The sequence below is a fragment of the Quercus lobata genome, chromosome 1, assembly GCF_001633185.2.
Source record: "Quercus lobata isolate SW786 chromosome 1, ValleyOak3.0 Primary Assembly, whole genome shotgun sequence".
Lineage (NCBI taxonomy): Eukaryota > Viridiplantae > Streptophyta > Magnoliopsida > Fagales > Fagaceae > Quercus > Quercus lobata.
Genome location: NC_044904.1, coordinates 32,515,421 through 32,537,593, shown reverse-complemented (window position 1 = coordinate 32,537,593; position 22,173 = coordinate 32,515,421). Strand labels below are relative to the sequence as shown.

The 22,173-nt window shown below is 34.6% G+C and overlaps 2 protein-coding genes across 2 annotated transcripts; one reads left to right on the top strand and one right to left on the bottom strand.

The window, feature by feature from the left end:
• The first annotated feature begins 8,786 nt into the window (after positions 1-8,786).
• On the top strand, positions 8,787-12,167 carry LOC115987279 (heat shock cognate 70 kDa protein 2-like). Its single transcript, XM_031110795.1, has 2 exons — positions 8,787-9,132; positions 10,245-12,167. Exons 1-2 carry the CDS (start codon positions 8,922-8,924, stop codon positions 11,978-11,980), a joined length of 1,947 nt encoding a protein of 648 aa, XP_030966655.1. The 5' UTR covers positions 8,787-8,921; the 3' UTR covers positions 11,981-12,167.
• A 1,221-nt stretch (positions 12,168-13,388) lies between these two features.
• LOC115987268 lies at positions 13,389-15,716 on the bottom strand. The gene has a single exon (XM_031110784.1). The coding sequence runs from the start codon at positions 15,226-15,228 to the stop codon at positions 13,723-13,725; it is 1,506 nt and encodes a 501-aa protein (XP_030966644.1). The 5' UTR covers positions 15,229-15,716; the 3' UTR covers positions 13,389-13,722.
• Positions 15,717-22,173: the final 6,457 nt, after the last annotated feature.

Here is a 22,173-nt window from a genome sequence, read left to right as displayed (position 1 = left end):
AAGCAATTTAATTCTATCCAAAAAAAAAAACTGCAATTTAATGGTAAAATTTAATTTGGTAGTTGTGAATCCTCATGTGACAATGTTGCTATACTTCTTAGTTCTTACAACCCAATGCCTAATAGGGGCGCATTTTGGCAAAGAAACATAATTAAGTGATATTTGCAAGAACTCATTTCTGTAATTTCAAATTAATCAACATTAGAATTGTGGCCGTGCGGATTAAGTAAAAAAAAAAAAAAAAAAACTTATTTCAACTAAGAAAATATTCTAAGAATATAATCAACAATTAAATGGACAATAAATATAAAAGAATAAAAATGACTTCATGTTACACGGTGAAAATTGAAAATACACACACGAAGACCAAATTTTTTACTGAAACCAAAAATTATAATATTTTTTTATAAAAAATAAAAAATGAAATTTCATTTAAGTTCATAAAAATTTTTGGTATTTACTTTTAATCGGAATAGTATTCTAGTTTGCTTGAAAATTCAATAATGGAGTTTATTTTGAGCAAACTATGTCAAAAATTCCAATGCATTCATAATGTGCCAAATGGAAAAGCATGTCGAACGAAGTGTAAAACTCGAGCCATATATTGCAAGCAAAGCACAATCTGTAAGAACTAACTTTTATTATTAAAATAAAAATTATGTTACATAATTAAAATAATTTAATAAAAAATGAAACTTCTTTAGGACTTTTGATTAATTGGAGGAGTTTTTCGAAATTTTTTGAAATGTTAGGCAAAAAATGTCTACTTCAAGCAAAAAATATTAATAATTTAATGTAGCTTTGGTGCAATATATAGAGAAATTTTCTCATTTCAAATTCTATATTTTCATGCATTTTTCGATTTGGGTCCTTTACGGTAAGGTCTGAATCACATCTTTTGTCTTCTTTTATTCTTCTTTTCTGACCAAAATCCCATCTTCCACACCCAATACTTACCATTTTCCTCCTTTGCTCAAATATGAAAGTCCTTTACTCTTTTTTTTTTTTTTTTCCTGGATTGGAGAGAGAGAGAGAGAGAGAGAGAGTTAAATAATCAAATAGAAAGTTATAGTAACTGTGAAAATTTACATGGTTTCTATAACAATTTTGTATATATACAATGCTGAAGACCCACTGATGTTGATAGTTTTTAAGAAAAAATGTGTAAAACACTAAAATTGACAATTTTTTCTATTTTACAATAACTAGTGCGATTTCTCTTACACTAGATCGTAATTGAATTTAATCTCATTCTAGTATACTACTACATAAAAAGTCACAATTTTTACTATAAATATTTTACGTGGTAGACTGTGACTAGCTACCTGTTATTTTCACATGGACTTACCAATTTTTTTTCACTACTCACAGTCTTTCACGTGGACAATTGTGACAAAAGTTGTGGTTTTTTATATGATCCTAAAATTTTTGGTAATTGTTGAGTTCACTTTGATTTATCTGGCATTTATAATAGACATGTCATATTTTTATTAGACCACCTATTTTACATTATAGGGATTGTATATCCACTCATTAAAGAGACATGCTCTCCTTGTCACTTATGAGTCTATTCCACCCTCATAAATCGTAGGATTCACAATATTGTGAGTAGAGGTGTCCATGGGTTGGGTTTAGGCTTAGCTCGGACTCAACTTGATCTCGTTGGGTTGCAAAAAATGAGACTCATCATCAACCGAAGAGAAACAATAGGTTAGTTGTCCTTGGTGGCAGTCGATTTTGATCGAAAATGAAAGAAATATTGACAAACAGAAATTCTGGTAGATCTCATCAGAGATCGTGAGATCTACACCAACCTGGGCAAAGATTTGGACTGATAAATTTCTTTTAAATTTTTTCAAATTTTTATATTTAGTTTTAATCAGAATTGTATTAGAAATTGCTTGAATCTTCAATAATGGAGTTTTACTTTGAGTGAACTATGTTAAAATTTCAATGTACTTATATGTGCCAAACGGTAAAACGTGTTACGATGTACTAGCCTTATCACATGCGATGAGGTTTTGTTTATATATATAAATATATATATATATATATATATAATTTTTATTTTAAGAATCTAATTTATAAGTGGATAAAGAAATTTGAAAATTAACAGGAGAGTAACACTATTTTTTAGGCAAATATTTTAGTGAGAGTTAGGGTTTTATTTTTACCGGATTGTAATTTAGTTTTGTCTCTACTTAAATATAAGGATATAGGGGTATTTTAGAACAAAAAAAAAAAATCAATCCAAACAGAAAAAACTCCTTAAATAGTAGTATAGATGATTTAGCACATTGAGCCCATATGAGAGAAGTTGGGCTATTTTCTTTTTGTTAAAACATGGGCTTTAATTTTATTAGATAAAGCATATGGGCTTTAGCTAAACTAATCTAGTTGAGTCACGCTCACACATGCTATAATGGGGAGATTTAAATTTATTGGGTAGAAGTTTGAAGTTGTTTGTGTGACTAAAATGTGGGTGTATGGCTGTTTTTTTTTTTTTTTTAATCAATACAACAGATGTGTTTTTATAAAGAGACGTGTGTTTGTTTTAATTTAATTAATTTTTTTTTTTTTTTATAAATGGATAAAGTAATTTGAAAATCTTTAGGAGAGTAGTCCTATTTTGTAGGCAAATTTTTAGTGGGAGTTAAAGATATATCTACTTATATATATATACTAGCCTCTGAGCAAGCACGTGAGGCTTTTCTATTTTTTGGGTAAAGATTAATAATTTGCATTTATTATAATTTGGGATTTCTACTTTTTCGAATCACCAAAAAAAAAATATATATATATATATATATATGTGGGGTAAGTTTTGTAGATTTGAGGAGTTTTAAAACTAACAAAAGAGTGATTTTATTTTATAGGGAGTTAGAGAGTAGAAGTAGGAATTTAAATTAATGTAAAAGTAGGAGTTTATTAGAAGCAGGAAGGTATTTCAACGTAGAAGTAGGAATTTATTATTTTTGTCAATTTACTATTTTAACCTCATTTTTAAGTTTTAGGTAGGGGTATTTTTAACAGTAAAAAAAGTAATAACTAACTTTCTTTTGCCAATTTACTATTTTATCCCCATTTTTAAGTTGTTAGTTAATTAATTTAGGGGTATTTTTGACAGGAAAAAAAAAATCAATAACTAACTTTCTGAATCCTCTTAATATATACAGACTAGCCTCTGAGCACGCACGTGAGGCTTTTCTATTTTTTGGGTGAAGATTAATAATTTGCATTTATTATAATTTAAGATTTCTACCTTTTCTAATCACCAAAAAAAAAAAAAAATGAATACGTAAAGTGAGTTTTGTAGATTGGAGGAGTTTTAAAACTAACAAAAGAGTGATCCTATTTTATAGAGAGTTAAAGAGTAGAAGTAGGAATTTAAATTAACGTAAAAGTAGGAGTTTATTAGAAGCGGGAATGCGTTTCAACGTAGAAGTAGGAATTTATTATTTTTGTCAATTTATTATTTTAACCCCATTTTTAAGTTTTAGGTAGGGGTATTTTTGACAGTAAAAAAAGTAATAACTAACTTTCTTTTGCTAATTTACTATTTTATCTCCATTTTTAAGTTGTTAGTTAATTAATTTAGGGGTATTTTTGACAAAAAAAAGTAATAACTAACTTTCTGAATCCTCTTAATATATATAGAAGATAAACTAGCCTCTGAGCACGCGCGTGAGGCTTTTCTATTTTTTGAGTAAAGATTAATAATTTGCATTTATTATAATTTGGGATTTCTATTTTTTCTAATAACAATATATATATATATATACACGTGGGGTAAGTTTTGTAGATTTGAGGAGTTTTAAAACTAACAAAATAGTGATTTTATTTTATAGGGAGTTAGAGAGTAGAAGTAGGAATTTAAATTAATGTAAAAGTAGAAGTTTATTAGAAGCAAGAAGGCATTTCAACGTAGAAATATGAATTTATTATTTTTGTCAATTTACTATTTTAACCCCATTTTTAAGTTTTAGGTAGGGGTATTTTTAACAGTAAAAAAAGTAATAACTAACTTTCTTTTGCCAATTTACTATTTTATCCTCATTTTTAAGTTGTTAGTTAATTAATTTAGGGGTATTTTTGACAGAAAAAAAACAATAACTAACTTTCTGAATCCTCTTAATATATACAGATATATACAGATAATGTGTATATATCTATTTAGTTTAGTTTTTTTTAATAACTATTTTTATTTTTTTTAGATTTATTTTTGGATAAACGTGGGGTCTTTAACTTATTTTTCTATTTTAAAAAGAAAATAAATAAACATATAGTTGCTTTGAAGAAGTGAGTTAGTAGAAGAGTGTTCTTATTTTGTAGGCAATATTTTAGTACAAGTTAGACATGTATTTTTTCTAGATTATCCTTTAGTTTTGTCTCTACTTAAACCTAGGGATGTAAGGATATTTTGGAACAAAAAAAAAAAAACTGGTCCAAATAGGAAAAACTCCTTAAATAATAGTATAAATAAACTTAGTTGAGCCATATATTATAAGACCTAATTTTTATTGTTAATATATATATATATATATATATATTATGCTATACAATCAGAATGAAACTTCTTTAAGATTTTTGATTAATTAGAGTATTTTCTAAACTTATTGAAACGTTTTCACTTCAAGCAAACAATGTTGAAAATTTTAAATGTAGTTTTGTGCAAAACATGGAGAAAGCACTTTTTACCATGCATAACACTTGTGTTGAGGCATATGATGCAACCACAATGTGGAAAGACCCAATATTTAGAATCTGTTTGGTTGGTGTAAAAACATGGATGATGGGAAACTTTGGGTGGAAAAGTGGGTGAAAATTTGATTTTTTTCATTGTTTGGTTAACAACTTAATAAGGGCAATTATAAGAGAAAATTGTGGGGTCTAGATGTTTTCCACTTGTGAGTTTGGCCCAACAAGTTAATTTTTTCCTAAATTGGGGAGAAAACTAGGTTGAAATTTGGTAATTAGGTCAAAATGACTTAATTGCCCTTCCACGTAACTTTTTTTTATTTTTTTCCTACCCATCAAATATTTGTCTTATTTCAACCCATTTTTAGTAAATTCACCTCAAGTGCATTTTTTATTCTCAACCCAATTATGAAAAGTTTATATATATTTTTCATCCTTTCATTTTTTTTTCATCATTCCAACCAAATGGAGCTCTAATATTTAGTGCTAGGCTTATATGATATACGGCTTAATTAAGAATTATATGTATGCAAAATAAAATATTTTAATTAAATGATAAAATGGATAGTAAAAACAAAATAACAAAAATTACTTTAAAGTTAAATGATGAATGAGGAAAGCACATCATGTAAGACTAAGTTTTTATCAAAAAATAAAAACTATAGTATACTATAAAATAATTTAAAATAAATAATAAAACCTCTTTTAAATTTCTTGAAACTTATGATAATTTAGTGTGGGAGCCAGTTAGTTAAGAGGTATTATTAAGGTTGTACGGATTGAGCCATAGGCCCAATTCAAGGACATTAACTAATCCGAGAATGGTCAAATGAGGTTATAATGGGAATGGTATAAAGAGAGAAATAAAAATAGTACGAGATAAGTCCAACACACGTCCGAGAAGAAAAACTATCTTGGGAACAAGGATCCGAGGTCAGTAAGAGTGTCATATCACCCTAGACCTTCTTCAAAGTTACATCACAACTAGGAGTTGGACGTTGAACAAGGGGTAAGTAGAGGGAGGCAACAAATATCTTCAAAAACTGCTACCTCCACATTAAATGTCTCCCAACTAACTCTCTAACCGCATTAATGTGGAGGTGATACCTAAACAGTGACCAAACAACCTTACAACTACTATTTGATGGTTCTGGGAGGTGTTGGATGGGACAAGAAGGAGTTCTTAGAATCCAATCTACACGTGTATGGTAGGGATAACACCAAGATTGTAATATATAGCATGGAAAGATGATCTAAAGGAGGAGGGAAAAAAATCATAAAATCTAGGCAATAACATCGTGGGTTCTGGTAAATGTGTTCATCATCAAGATATTATAAGATAAGTTTCTCAGGCTGTGCCGAGGACAGAATTTCTTACTTTACTTGTGCTTAACAACCTTAATTTAGCAACTTTTATGGTCTATCTTTTAGAGTAGAACTAATTCTTTTACCCACGCTCTATAAATTTATTGTTTGGGCTTGTTGGGCTTAAATCCAATCTCATACTGGGTCTAATCCAAATACATTCCTTACATTTAGAATTTAGAATTTTTTTTTAAAAAAACTTCATTAAAATAGTTTCACCAAAAGTAGACTATATACTAATGATTTTTATTCCTTTTTTTTTTTTCCTGAATAAAAGGGGGGTAGGAACGACCATATGTGGCTTACCCCCAAGGCATGACCTAATAGGGGCACCTCCTGCTAGGAAATATTGTATTGAGATATAGCTATTGTGACCGGGGTGCCACAGTCCTCATCTTAGCACCCCAAAAGAGCTAGCAGATGAGGCGTAATGCAAGTTAGGAGCCCACTCCCTACATGATACCCGCCACGACTCGAACGAGGAACCTTATGTTTACATGCAGGATTTCACCCACTAGACCACCCCTCCTGGGCCTATATACTAATGATTCGAATGTACCAATGTAATTTACTTAAGTGTTTGATAAATAGTAATCATTTGGCATAGTCATGACTTTTGAGACCTAGACCTAGAAAAGAGGTCGGATCAATCATGTTTGGATTCAATTTGGTGGGGGTACGTGTTAGAAGCTTATTGGACTAAAATGGGTCATCACTCCTACTCAAGACTTTGCCAAGACTTTAACAGGTCAAGTCAACCCAGGATGACCATATTTTGTCACACACAAAAAACAAAAATCACCATACTTTCTAACCTTTTTTTTTCCTCAATACAAATAAAAGAATTATAAAAGAAAAACACCCTAAGAAAAAGTTGAATAACACATAAATCCTTAAACCTATAATTCGATAACAAATTATAATGGTTTACTAGTCTAATAATTTTTTATACAGCAAAAGAAAAGAAAATGAGTATACATATTATACATGAAACATGAAATGAGATTATAAACTAAGTTTGCTTTGGATTAACTTTATGTTGAAAGATTTTTGTTCTTTCTTAAAAACTTAATTATATATTTTTTGAAAGTTGGCAAAATTAGAGTTGTACTTGAGAAAATTGAAGATTTTAAAAAGTTGTATATAAACAAATAAGTTTAAAGTTTAAAGAAAAAATATCCAAACCCATACAATATATACAAATTTAAGAATAAAATATAACATTTTAGGTAAAAAAAAAAAAAGAAAAAAAAGAAGAGAGAGTAAATAGTTAGGAGAAAAATCTATAGTAAACTTACAAAAAGACTACTCAATGTTAGTAGTAGATTCGACATTGAAAACATTTATATTTGAGAATTCCTTTTCAAGTATCATTAATATTTTCTTTTCAAAAAAAAAAGTATCATTAATATTGATGAGGATAAAATAAGTGGACAAAAGTGACGGGACAAGTTTTGGACATGGGTGACGGGATGGTTTTTGCCGTCAGCATTCCTGAAGGGCTGACGGTGAAATAGAGTGAAGAAATTCCACATGTAAAGTGCCGTGATGCTGGACATCCTGAAGCTGACGGAGCCTGATCTGACGAAACAACGTATACTGACGGCGTCAGCCATGGAATGCGTGATCGCCACGTTTGCGTGTATAAGTAAACAACTTGCTCCCCACACCTCACGGAATCTAAGGACTCCTATATGGAAAGAATCCCGCAAAATACGCCCAAGAGGACTCCTATAAGGAAAAGACTTCTACTCCAAGGAAAAGAAGGCGAGCCCTACTACTATAAAAACCATGCCCCCTCACAAACCAAGGTACGCATAATTGACCCTCTTTAGCACTCTAAAGTAGCGAGAATAATTCTGACTTGACCTTCGGAGGGTGTTTGGCTAGTACCACACCGGTACCCTCCGCTAGGCCCTTTTCTTTTCATTGTGCAGGTGCTGTCCGTAGTGCGCGAGGACTGTATGACTTACTGGTGGTATTCCCGGCATCATCAAATATTTTTATCTATAATTTAGAAACTTTATTATACAAACATACATTGAAAATGAGTAAATAAAATAATTAAGTTTAAAATTTTATAATGAAGACTTGATGAGTAGGTCGGGTTCGTGTCAAGCCAACTCCGATAAAAAAACATAATAGACTAAATCAATTAATATACCTATGATCCAGACCTTCTTTCTTTTTTCATTCAGATTCACTCATATTAATTTTTTATAAACGAAATTTATTTAGATCACTCCAATTATTGGAAGGCCAAAAATGTAATTTGACAATAAAAGTGTAGAAAAAGATGCATTACCTTTTTACACCTTGCAAGCCATCATTGGCCATTTCTTTCCTTTTTTTTTTAACCCTTATTTTTGCTACGAGATGACAAGTCGCCGTTTTAAAGCTAACCCCATTGGTGTACGGCTTTCTCTCTCCGAGCAATAATACTTCCACAATCAACATTCATTATTAAATAAAAACAGTGAAAGGACCCACGGACTTTAAACGGCCAGGATTTTCCAGAGCCTACACGACACGTAGCTTTGGTAATAGAAAAGGAAAATTCTGGAACCGCCTGGAAATAGCGGGAGAACTATACCACGTTCAAGAAAACTCTCTCGTTCTCATTTTAAAAATAAAAAAAATACTTGATCCGACGGTTCACAATCCACGATTAGAACGTTCCAGAAAATCCAATAATTCCTTTATAAACCACCACCCTTATTCACTCCTCAATTCACAAAGCAAAAAAAAAAAAAAAAAAACAGAGCACTCTGTTTCACTTTCTCTCTCTGAAATTTCTCTGAAATCTATTCGTTTTTGATAGTTTTGGTATCTTCGTTCTGTGATTGTTTCTGTTAGCTATGGCAAAAAGTGAAGGACCGGCGATTGGGATCGATTTGGGGACTACCTATTCGTGTGTGGGTGTTTGGCAACACGATCGCGTTGAGATCATAGCCAATGACCAAGGGAACAGAACGACGCCGTCTTATGTGGCCTTTACTGACACCGAGCGTTTGATCGGTGATGCTGCTAAGAACCAGGTCGCCATGAACCCTACCAACACTGTTTTCGGTTAGTTACTTCTCTCTCTCTCTCTCTCTCTCTCTCTGTGATTATTTTTTTCGGAACTGTAGTTTAATTTTGATTTTTTTTTTTTTGGCGCTGCTTTGTTTGTTTGGTTAGTGAGAAAATTTGGTGATTGGACTTCAGATTTAGTGGTGTGTGTTATGTTATGGATGCTAGTATTACTGTTACTGTTTTGCTTATTTGATTGAGAAAAGAAAAAATTGAGTTCTCTGTCTCTGTTTTCTTGTAAATGGAGGTATAGATAGCTGGTAGTGTTCGAGCATAAAATACAATGGTTCCGTGTAATGTTTAATTTTTACTCAGTTATAAGCAAATCAGAAAAGCAAATTTGTGTTCTGTGTCTCTGTTTTCGTAGTTCTGTTTTGATGGAAATCTTTCTTGGAAAATTTTATTGCTTTTCTCATCAATTTGGAGCTCTAATGAGGAATTCGTAAAGAAAATTTTCGGATACGAATGTTAAAGGAATTTCTTATTCGCTGTAGATTATTCAATTTTATGATGATTTTTATTTTTTTTTATTTTCTTAAGTTTAGAAGATATATTTGGATTAATTCGAGGCTCTGAGAATAGAAATATTGTGTTCTTTGATAAAATTAAGTGCATTGACTCAGAGAAGAAAATACAATTTTTGACTTCCATATCTTTAGTTTTCCGTACATAGATGTATGGTTAAGTGCTGGAGCTTAATCCATAATGATTCCATGTTCATCTAATCTGGGTGTGTGACCTGTTGCTTTTATCACCATTCTTCACCTCTCCGAGCATTGGAGGAATTTGAAATTTAGTTTTAAGTTTATGCATCTTGAAGGAATTTCTGTAAGACATTGTTGATTTTTTCCCCCCGCTTTTTATAAGTAATTGTAGAATCTTCATTTTAATAAGTTAAGAAAAATAACCCTTCGAGGTTTTTGAGTCAAAATTTAATGTATTTAAATTCAAGGGTCCTTTTTTTTTTTTTTTTTTTTTTTTGGGATCAAAATGTGTATTTTGCTTTCAACTTTTTCTGATAACGTGTTTAATTCACTGTTTTGTATTTCAAAAAGGGAAAATTGTTGGATAATTTCCTGACTGAATTTGTTTAATTTTTGTTTATCCAGATGCCAAGCGTTTGATTGGTAGGAGGTACAGTGATCCTTCGGTGCAAGGTGACATGAAGTTGTGGCCATTCAAGGTGATTCCTGGCCCTGGCGACAAGCCCATGATTGTGGTTAACTACAAGGGTGAGGAGAAGCAATTTTCTGCTGAAGAAATTTCCTCTATGGTTCTCACAAAGATGAAGGAGATTGCTGAGGCATACCTTGGTACAACCATTAAGAATGCTGTTGTTACTGTCCCTGCATATTTCAATGACTCGCAGCGTCAAGCCACGAAGGATGCTGGTGTTATTTCTGGCCTTAATGTGATGCGTATTATCAATGAGCCAACTGCTGCTGCTATTGCATATGGGCTTGATAAGAAGGCAACCAGCTCGGGTGAAAAGAATGTACTTATCTTTGATCTGGGTGGTGGGACATTTGATGTGTCTCTTCTTACCATCGAAGAGGGTATATTTGAAGTGAAAGCTACTGCTGGTGATACTCACTTGGGAGGTGAAGATTTTGATAACAGGATGGTGAACCATTTTGTACAGGAATTCAAGAGGAAGAACAAAAAGGATATTAGTGGAAACCCCAGGGCTCTCAGGAGGTTGAGGACTGCCTGTGAGAGGGCTAAGAGGACTCTCTCATCTACAGCTCAAACCACCATTGAGATTGATTCTTTGTATGAGGGTATTGACTTTTACTCCACAATTACCCGGGCCAGATTCGAGGAGCTAAACATGGACTTATTCAGGAAGTGTATGGAGCCTGTGGAGAAGTGTTTGAGGGATGCTAAGATGGATAAGAGCAGTGTACATGATGTAGTCTTGGTTGGTGGGTCTACTAGGATTCCCAAGGTTCAACAATTGTTGCAGGATTTCTTCAATGGGAAGGAGCTCTGCAAGAGCATTAACCCTGATGAGGCTGTTGCATATGGTGCTGCTGTTCAGGCTGCAATTCTTAGCGGTGAGGGTAATGAGAAGGTGCAGGATCTCTTGTTGCTGGATGTCACTCCCCTATCACTCGGTCTGGAGACTGCTGGAGGTGTCATGACTGTTTTGATTCCAAGGAACACCACCATTCCAACAAAGAAGGAGCAGGTGTTCTCAACCTACTCTGATAACCAGCCTGGTGTGCTGATCCAGGTATACGAGGGTGAGAGAACCAGGACCCGTGACAATAACTTGTTGGGCAAATTTGAGCTCTCTGGCATTCCTCCTGCTCCTAGGGGTGTCCCTCAAATTAATGTCTGTTTTGACATCGACGCCAATGGTATCTTGAATGTCTCTGCTGAGGACAAAACTACTGGACAGAAGAACAAGATTACAATCACCAATGACAAGGGTAGACTCTCCAAGGAAGAGATTGAGAAGATGGTCCAGGAGGCTGAAAAGTACAAGGCAGAGGATGAGGAGCATAAGAAGAAGGTTGAGGCAAAGAATGCATTGGAGAACTATGCTTACAATATGAGGAACACTATCAAAGATGACAAGATTGCCTCTAAGCTTCCAGCTGCAGACAAGAAGAAAATTGAAGATGCAATTGATCAGGCCATCCAATGGCTTGATGGGAACCAGCTTGCTGAGGCGGATGAGTTCGAGGACAAGATGAAAGAGCTGGAGAGCATCTGCAACCCAATCATCGCAAAGATGTACCAAGGAACTGGTGGTGATATGGGTGGGCAAATGGATGAGGATGGGCCTTCAGCTGGCAGTGGAAGCGGTGCTGGTCCCAAGATTGAAGAAGTCGATTAAATGAACAATAATAGTTTTCTTGTTTAGTTTTTGTATGGTTGTTCCTGGGTTTGTACAATGGTTTTATGATATTTCAATGCCTGTATGTTTGGTTTTTACTTTTTAAACTTCACTATGCTGTATTTTGGTGTTTGAAGCTTTAATCTAAAAGTTCCTTTTGGATTAACTTCAATGGCTGTTGTTTTTACTCTTTTCCCCACCTTTTGGAAGGCTTTCACTTATGCTCTTCCATGCTTCATTAGACAGTAGATTGGTCTTGTGATAAATTTGGTTCTTGAACCAATTGTAGTCAGCAAACGGCTAGTCAATCCATCAGAGAGGAGCCAAATCGTCTCTCCAAATTCGTTTGGTTGAGCGTAATTAAAGAGAGGTAGTTTATCTGGTTCATGTTCTAGAAAGATAGCAGAAGCATAAAAACTCAAGCTAAACGATGAGCAGTTAAATTTACATTAAATTTTAATATGTATCTCAAATTTTCAATACTAAATGCGTGAAGTGATATAATGTGCAACAAGAACGGTCTTATGAGTTGATGCAATTGAAGGGTCATGCAACTTAAACTGAAAAATTTAAAGTTCAAGTTCGGGTAAACTGCACTATAGGTTGAGTAGTTTAGACCAGCAACAATAGTAATGGTTACTCCAAATATATTCAACTGAAAGAGCAGCTGCCAAATTTACAGTTTTCGGTATTAGACCGATTGTATTAGTCTAGAAAATAGACCAACTGACCAATAAAATGTAAAAAATATAAACCCTACTAGACTTAAATGTAAATTAGCAGCTGCTTTACAGAAGTAAAAACTACAACGAATAATGCCACTGCTGATAAGAAGAAGAGAGTTCTATGTTGTGGATTAGCTTAAGAAATCCTGCACTCCCGACACACCATGTATTGTCAACAAACAATTCAAACAGTAAACACACAATATACCCTTTCTCTTTTGGCATGAGAGTAGCGGATGATATATAATGCTCATTCTAATAAGAAACTCACAGACAAAGAATGTCAACCTTAGTACCCGGTGAACCAGCAAGTGAGGGGTCTATTATACCAGTCCAACAATACAATTCATTAGAGAAATCCTTTTTTTTTTTTCGGTTTTTTCTTTTTTGGTAAGGGAAAATTGTTCACAAAACACATTACGGCCTGGATCCAGTGATACAAAGTTTACAACCCCAAATATCCAGAAAAAAAAATCATGATGGTATTCACGAGAAACTAGTGAAAAGGCATTTGTAAAACTTATAGAGAACATCTTGGACTAACGACAATTTAAATCTAATCTTTTATTCTAAAGCACTGCACAAACACAGTTGCACATACATGTTTCTCCTTAAGCATCGTAAAATGCAACAAAAGACATATTAGACAAATAGATAATACACCTAAGATTTTCAAAATCTTGGATAACTTTTATTTTTGAGTTTGGAGGGGTGGGAGTCCTATGCAACTTGATTCAGAAATGTAGAATATATCAAGTAGGTGAGCAATGAGGTTGCAGGGTCCTTACCACTAACCCTAGAACATCAACCTCAACGTTCAGAAGCACTTCCAGACCATAGCCATTTGGATGTGAAAGAACGAAATCCAGAATTATTAGTTTGAGTTTAGGGAAAGAAAATTTATTTAAGTAAACATGTATATTTTATTTCGTAAGTATAAAAAATTCTCTCTCTCATACAAAGTAATGACAAAATGACAATACAGCTACCCTTATGTTTCTCCAATAAAAGCCTCATTCATGATAGTAAAAGCTCATTTGCTCCAAGGTGAGGACGAAGGCAAACACGAACTTCATGTTCTTCTGGTCCCACACGATGCTTTGGCACCATGATCTCAAGAACAGTTCCTGTTTCATCACCATATGCTTCTAGCTTGGCATCATCTGGGATCCGGGTGGGTAGTGGGATTTCCCTCACAAACTCACCAGGAGGGCAATGTTCTGGAGATGGATCAGTGAGCTTGAAAGTTCTTTCATTTCTCTTGATAAAAGGCATGCACGCTGTGCTTATAGATGATATCTTCACAACACCATGTGTGAGATTATTCCACCAAGTAACTTTCACCTTTTTAAGGTCAGCAAAAGGCAAGCTGATGATTATCAAGTATCCTTGGTCATCCTCATAGATGGTTTTTGCAGCCGTGACAGGTCCATATATATTCCTCATTACCCCACTAAATTCATTTAACCAGGGCGGTTCAACTGAGTGAATTTCGGTATCTTGAACTCTATCGTTTTGTTGATTCATTTGTAAAAAACAATCGTCATCATTACCGTGTAGAAACAAATCCTTCTTCCTCTTGTTGCAAGCAGGTGAGAGGTCCATCCCACTACCATTTCCAAGGTGTGCTGGCCGAGTTGCCAGATTCAAACCAGAACCATTAAGCAATTTTTTCGGATGGGGGTGTGAATTTGTCTTCAATGGCAGAAGGGGCCTCTCAAGCTCAAATTCAGTGCTAGGAAGGTTCCTCCACGAACAAAACTCACTTGCTTCAGGTGGGACGGTGAAGTTCAGATCCCTCCCTGTAAGCTCCATCCACTTTTTCTGCTCTTCGTCATCAAGACCCTTGAAGTTGGGACATGGAACAACCTCAATACCATGCACACACTGGGGATTTGAGAGACCTCTGTAATGCTTTCGCTGCATTCTATGAGACCGAACAAACCCCTTCTCAACACTAAATGGAAATGGGCGCTCACCCTGGCGAGAGTGCCCATTCATGTAACTCCTCAATTGCATCTTACCCAATGCATTTTCGGGCCTTTCCTTAAATACCCACATGTACATGTTCTCCATATCATGTTGAACCAAGAACACTTCAAGCTCAAGATCTGTCTTATCAAACCCAGAAACCCCATTACTATCCCGCACAATCTTGCACTTTGATTTCTCATTCAACACTGGCTTAAAGTAATAACTGAAGAAAAACCAAGCACCCCACACACTATCCAACCTCTTAGCACATTTTCTCCCCATCTTGGGCACATTAAGGAGACTATCAGACTCATGAATTTGAGTACCAAGGCCAACATCTAGCATATCAAAAGGGTCAAACAACACTTGCAAAGGCGGACTACGCTCAGCGGACAGCGGGAGATTAATATCAGGAGGTCGAGGAAGAACTGCTGGCCGATTCATCTCAAGGTCCAATTCTTCATGGGAAATCCCACTTGAATCCATGGACAACAGTGTGGATGGGTGGTGATTCTCTATAGATAGGCTTGTCAGCAAATCCTCTCCCATTGTTACCCTAATCCCCTTAATGGGTATCTTTTGTTTTGATGAAAAACACTAATTTTCAGTCCCACACAGTAACCAACAACACGTTACAGCACACCCATCACATAATCAAAGCTTTTTCTTACACAAACCCTACCCTACCGTATTGCTCATAAATTTGTTCACAAATACAATCATCCAAAAGAAAATCTTCCCTATCCTAACTAGAAAGCAATCAAAAACAAGAACGAGGGTTACCAGAGATACACATATATATTTACAATTGAGAAAGGCTAAGACAATATGGTTTTCCTTTGAAGGAAATAAAGAAAAACAAAAAGTGGGTATGATAAAGAAAGGATCTAGGAAGATTACCTTTTTGAGATTTGGCTTAGAATCCACAAAAAACAGAGATACTCAACCAGCAATCCTCGTCTCCAATAAGCTGGCTGTGAGGAATACAAAGAGATTGAGAGGAAAGGAACGATAACGGTTTCCGTTGGAAAGACCGTTTGATTTGGACGGAGTTATTACGGAGTGAGTTACGCCAACTAAAGACAAGCGGCAAATAACTGACGACGTTATTTGCCGCTGACTGACGGTGACGGCAGTCCAAAGAGGCGTCTATTGGGTTATAGCCTTACAGGCTTATTAGATAGATTTTTGTTTCAACATGGTGGGCCTTTTGAGCCCAATATGGTTTTAGCCTAATGGGACCCAGTCATGGGTCCAAAATAATGAATTATTGGGCCTGTGCATCAGAATTCTGTTCATTCAGTAACTTTTTGGCGTAAATGCACTTTTAGTCTTTATATTTTATTTTACCACTTTTAGTCTTTAAACTAATTAATACGTGACATTTAAGTCCTTACCATCACCCAACTAACAGAAAAAACTGACGTGGCAAACGGAGTGCATTATTGACACAGTAAATACTGAAGTGACGAATAAAATAATAATAATAAAATTTATTTATTATTTAATAAATGCCAAGTCGGCATAAAATAATAATAAAAAAAGACATTTTCATGTTTTTCTCTAAATTCTTTTAAAATAAAATAAGATAATTAAACTAAAAAAATTTATTTCTTTCATTATTATTTTTTTCTTGAAGAACATGTTTATGTTCCTTGGGTTCATCCCTATAAATTTTCTTGAGAAACAAACACACGAAAAAACCCAAAAAATTCAGCTAAAAAACGAAATCATAAATCTCAAAGCCCTCATTTTCAACCCTAGCAAAATCATCAAATCCCCAAGCCATAAGCCTAGAAAGTTCAAAACCAGAAAATCATCAAATCTTAGAAGCCACAACCCACACTTCTTCAATCACCAAACTCACATTGAAACCCAAAACCCGATCACCACACTTCTTAAATAGTAAACAATGCACTGAATGCGGCAATGAATGCTCGATAGCTTCCAACAGCCATATCTTGCATTTGCCTCCGGATCCGCTCCACATTGACTCAAAGAAGCTCCGGCTCCTACAAGTTTTTGTATCAAAATTTTCTCACACAACAAAACAAAAGCAGAGAGAGAGAGAGAGAAAACCAAAACCTTTTGGAGACGATCAAGATTGAAGGTGAGGAGCTCGGAGAAGTAAGGTTGTTGAGTGGAGGAGGAGGAGGCGGAAGCAAAGGCGAGAGAGATGAGGCTCGACAAAGACGACGGCGTCGTTTCCTTTGCTGCATTTTTCGAGTTCATTTCCAAAGAAGATCTGCTCCGATCGATGAGCTCTGAGAATCAAATCTGCCTTTTATTCTTGTGTTACAAAATTGTTTTAGTTTGACTAAGAATGTCCTAGACCTCTTGGTTTTTCCATCCGATAATTCTGGGGACTGTGTCGTGGACCTCTTTGGATTTGTGTTTGTGTTTTTTGGGTTATTGCTGGTTTTGCTGAAGATGGATTGATGGGTTTGTGTTTGTATTCTTGATGGATTTGTGTTTGTGTTCTTGCTGGATTTGTCAGCATTTGTGTTTGTGGTCGTGTTCGTGTTCTTACTGGATTTGTGTTTGTGTTCTTGCTTAATCTTGTGTTTGTTTTCTAAGAAAAAAAAAAAAGAGAGAAAATGTCAAATAAAGGAAAATGTTCTTGTTCTTAAATCTGGATTTGTGTTTTTATTGTTTTTGTTCAAGGCACTTTTAGATCTCAATTCATGTGATTTTTTGTTTTTAATTTTTTTATTTAGTTAAAATTAATAAATTAATTTTTTTATTTAGATGCTGATGTGGCATTTTTTTTTAATGCCAAAATAGATTTTTTAATTATTATTTTAATGTGTCGTCAGCCACGTCAGTTTTTTCTGTTAGTTGGGTGATGGTAAGGACTTAAATATCATGCGTTAATTAGTTTAGGGACTAAAAGTGGTAAAATGAAAATTTTGGGACTAAAATAGAAATGACCCAAAAATGTAGGGACTAAAAGTGCATTTACGCCTAAATTTTCTATTGCTAATCTCTAAACTAATTTGAGAGGAATCTTTTTAAATCTATTAGATGACGATTCATAAAGCCATCCACATGTATTATTTAAGAAAGTCACATGACTCATTAAATATATTATGTAACTAGAAGTAGTCATTGATGGTTTTATCAATTACCACGTAGTGGATTGGAAGAATTTTCATTCAAACTAATTTGGCAGTAAACTTCTTGGTTCCTCTAAAATCCCTTAACCTCAGTCGTAGTTGTTGACCACTACTTGCAACCCTTAATTTCACATATCCTTATCTATCAAAACTTGTTCTTAAACCCAACAAGTCTCCATAGATTTGTCACTACCTTCGCTACCTCTGCTAGCCTTGTCACTGTCGACAATGCCTTCATAAATGTGTCAGTCACCATCAAACACAGTGCTAAAAGAGCACTGAACCTATGACGCTTCTCTCTTAGATTTGCCATTCAGTACAAATCCTTTTTCGAACAAACCAAACCCACGAGAACGTTCCTCGACTTTTGTGCAACAAAACCCAAAAGTTTGGTGGCCAAAAGCCACCATACGTGCCACCTTCTCCTTTGGACTTAATCACTTATGTGTCGATCATCGTCCTTTGTCTTACTCTGCCACCAACTATCGTACTCCACCACCAGCTAGTGATCTTCTGCCGCCATCCTCCGTCCAGTGATCTTCTGCCGCCATCCTCCGTCCAGTGATCTTCTGACACCAACCACGGTCCAGCTACCCTTCGACAATGCCACATGTCATCTCATCCTCCTCTAACATCAATCCTAACTAATGCCAGCCATTTGTTGACCTCATCCATTGATGTTAGCCTTTGACTTGCACCAAATTGACACAACCCAAATTAGACTAACCCATACCAAAAAAAAAAAAAACCTTAACTTATTTTCTTTTCACTCTTGTTACTTTCTCCTTTTCATCTTCCCTTTTTTGCAAGTTTTCCATGACTTCTATGGCTCCTTAACACGAAGTTACTCATCCTATCACTATTATCTTGGATGACTTCGATCATTATTCTTGGTCTTAGAATATGATTGTATTCCTCAAAGGCAGAAATTTTGGACATATGTCATTAGTGTTGTTCTAACACTTAAGCCACCAATTCTTGTTGAATCTGACACCATATCAGAAGCTGATGCTGATGTTGATCTTGTTGTCATTTGTGCTACTGATTTTGAGACGCATCTTAAAGAATTTGAGAAACGACTTGAAGAATGGGAAAGCATTCAGTCCTAGATTTTAACCTAGTTCATTAATACCTCTATTAATAGTCTCTTCCCATGCCTTGGAACTACCAAAGCTGCTTAGGACTTCTTGGCCAATATTACAATTGTACTAATGATTCTACTTTGGAATTCCACATTGAATCAAAGTTCTACCGTCTATGCCAAGAACTCGATCAATCTATCTCTAATTAATACACTTAGACTTCTTCCATTTGCAAACAACTGGTTGTTGTAAATCCCTAATAACACATTAAAAATATTTATTCATTATATATCTCTTTGGGCGTTATCTCCTTATTGATATGCTTAATTTATGTAATTAAGATATGATTTGCATTAGTCCCTATTATCTATCTTTTTATAATTAGTGTTTTTATAATAAATCAATGGATTCATGTGATTTTTTTTTTAACATTATTTATTTATAATCTATCCATTCCATTCAATTCTTTTTTTACATCATCCATTTATAATCTATCCATTCCATTCAATTTCTTTATGAACTCCCAAATAACTCGTCACAAAATTTCCATTCACAAATCACAACTTTAATCATATAAAAAAAATCAAAACATACACCAAACAAAAAAAGACTCACTCCTCACTCCAATGACACATACACAAAATATGTCGCAAGCACCCAATATGAAAATACTTAGGGGAAGCACTCTTGTTGCCCTCGACTTGAGGGCGTCACAATATTGATATACAATAAATCTATAGGGACCAAATCTATTAATGGTAAATTTTCACTCATTCCCCATTTCAGCAAAATTGGTTTTGGGGATTATCAAGGAAAGAGTGTTTTTCCTCACAATTCTTGTAAGTAGGAAAAGGTTTGTCATGACTTGATATCTAAGTCAATAGCACAAGACTAAGTGTGCATTTGGATAGCTGAAACACTCCTGCATTTTCAGTGTTTTGCTTATTTTTGAGTTGGAGATGGGTCCTTCTCACTGTTCATGGGGCCCATTCACAAGAAAAAAACACATCTTATTTTCCCCAAAACGCACCGTTTAGCAATGGTAATATTTTGAAATATTAAGCTTTCTCTTTAGCCCAGCGTTGCGTAGATTGCAAGATCTTCATTCTTCAATTCTGGCAGCCCGACCTCCTCATCAATGCCCCAGCTTCTTCCTCGTCAAAGCTCTTAAATTTTACAACTACCCACTAACGGCCCAAATTTATGCTTCACATCTATTACACAAACTGTGTTCTTCCTTTATTCAGACAAACCCACCAACAGCCACTCTTTTCTTCCTTTATTCAGACAAACCCTTACTAGTGATTTTCTTGGTTGTGAGAGAAAATCAACTACAAAACTAATGTTGCCACTGTGAGGGAGAGATGCTAATGTTATCGGTGAGCTGTATTTAAATTTTTTATATTTTGATGTGTCAATGTGTTTTCCCTTTTGTTAGGTGTGGTTGAATTTTGCATTAACAAAATATCAATGGAATCGTGTGGGTTTGTTTGTGGGTTTTGTATTTTTGTGTGACTTATCTGTGTGTCTCTTTATTTCATTTAATTTTGTGGGTTTGTCTCTCTGTATTTGTTTGCATTTGGATTGTGTGGGTTTCATTCGAATTTTTCTATATGGGCATGTATCCATCGGTAAATTGTGCATATCAATGTTGTTGTGAGTTTCAATTTTTTGAGTTATTTGTAAGGTTTGGTGGACTGAGTTGATTTAGTTTTGTAAAGATATTTTTAGAGATTTTATGTTTTTTACAATTCAAGTGGCTCTAATTGGAATGCAATTAACTGTTTGATGAAATGCCTCTATGAGCTATCTATTATTGGCAATGTCCTCAACCTTATCTTTCTTTAACCCCAATGTGATACGTGGTAGCCCCCACACCATCTTGCTATTCATGTTGATTTTCTATCATGTTTATCTGATAATATGTAACATGAAATTACTTATCAACAATTTCATGCAATTGATATGTGAAAAGGACTAGCTAAGCCAGTTACAAGAGTAATGAAAGAATTGTTTAGTTGAAACCTTGTATAACCAAACTTTGCACAAATGCATGATCCTGCATTGTTAGAATAGCTACACAATATGCATGATGTTGAGTAGTAGTTTGGGGGAAAAAATTTATAATTTGAAGTATGTTTCGTTTGCAATTTGTTTGAGGCTTAATCATCAGTCATCACAAGGGCATTAGATTCTCCACCAAATAATAGCCAGGAAAGGCCTTTTTGAAAATAGAGAATTGGGTAGTTGGATTTAGAGAAACATCTACAAAAACAGCTCCTCTACCTCTGCAGAAACAACTACATAGTCCTCACAACATCCAAAAACAGTTTCACACATCAACAGGAATAGCTTCATAGTAGGTAACTCTTTCATGATAATCTTAACAAGTACACAATTATAACTTTATTAAATTGTTACTCTTTTTTGTTGCATGCCTTTATGTACACAATGTTTATCTTTTCTTGAGAGACTTATGTACACAATGTTACTTGGGCTGTTATTTCAATGAATGAGCAATAACGAAACTTTACCCACAACGATAGTGGTCTAATAGGAAGGGTTAATGGAACATAGCTTGGAAGGTATTTATGCATTATACTAGTAATTTTTTTTTAGCATATGAACTATATGAAAAGATGCTTATGAGTATAGAATTTCTTTGTAGCCAAAATGATTAAGGGGAAATCAAAGAATGTTGAACGAAAAAATGAGCAAACAGAGTGGAAAGATCCAGTAGAACTTAAAGCTTTTTGTGATTTGTGTGCTGCTCAAGTCCTAGCAAGCAATAGGAGTGGAGGATCTTTGAAAAAGGAAAGGTATGATGAAGTGATAAAGTAGTTGAATGAAATGAACAAAGTGGTGACTCATCTACAAGTTAAAAACAAATGGGATCATTTGAGAAGCCAATGGAAAGTATGGAAGCAACTTTTTTGAGTGTGAGACTGGGTTGGGTTATGATCCTGACCCTAGAAAGATTTATGCAAATGATGAATGGTGAGAAGAAAGCTTAAGGTTAGCTTACTTCAAAGAATGTTGACAATCTCAATTTTCTACAACTATGAAATAGTACCGTAACTATTGTTTGTAAACATGTAGGAATGTCCCAAAGCAAAACCATTTCGTAAAAAAGGTTGGCCAAATGCTTACTTCCATGGAAATCATGTTTGAAGGCACGTTTGCAATAGGAAAACATGCATGGACCCCAAGTGGTCAAATACCAAAGGAAAGCACTAAAGGTTTTGGGGACTCCTTTGATAGCAAAGAATTTGTTGACCCCCAATGTCAGTCCCCTA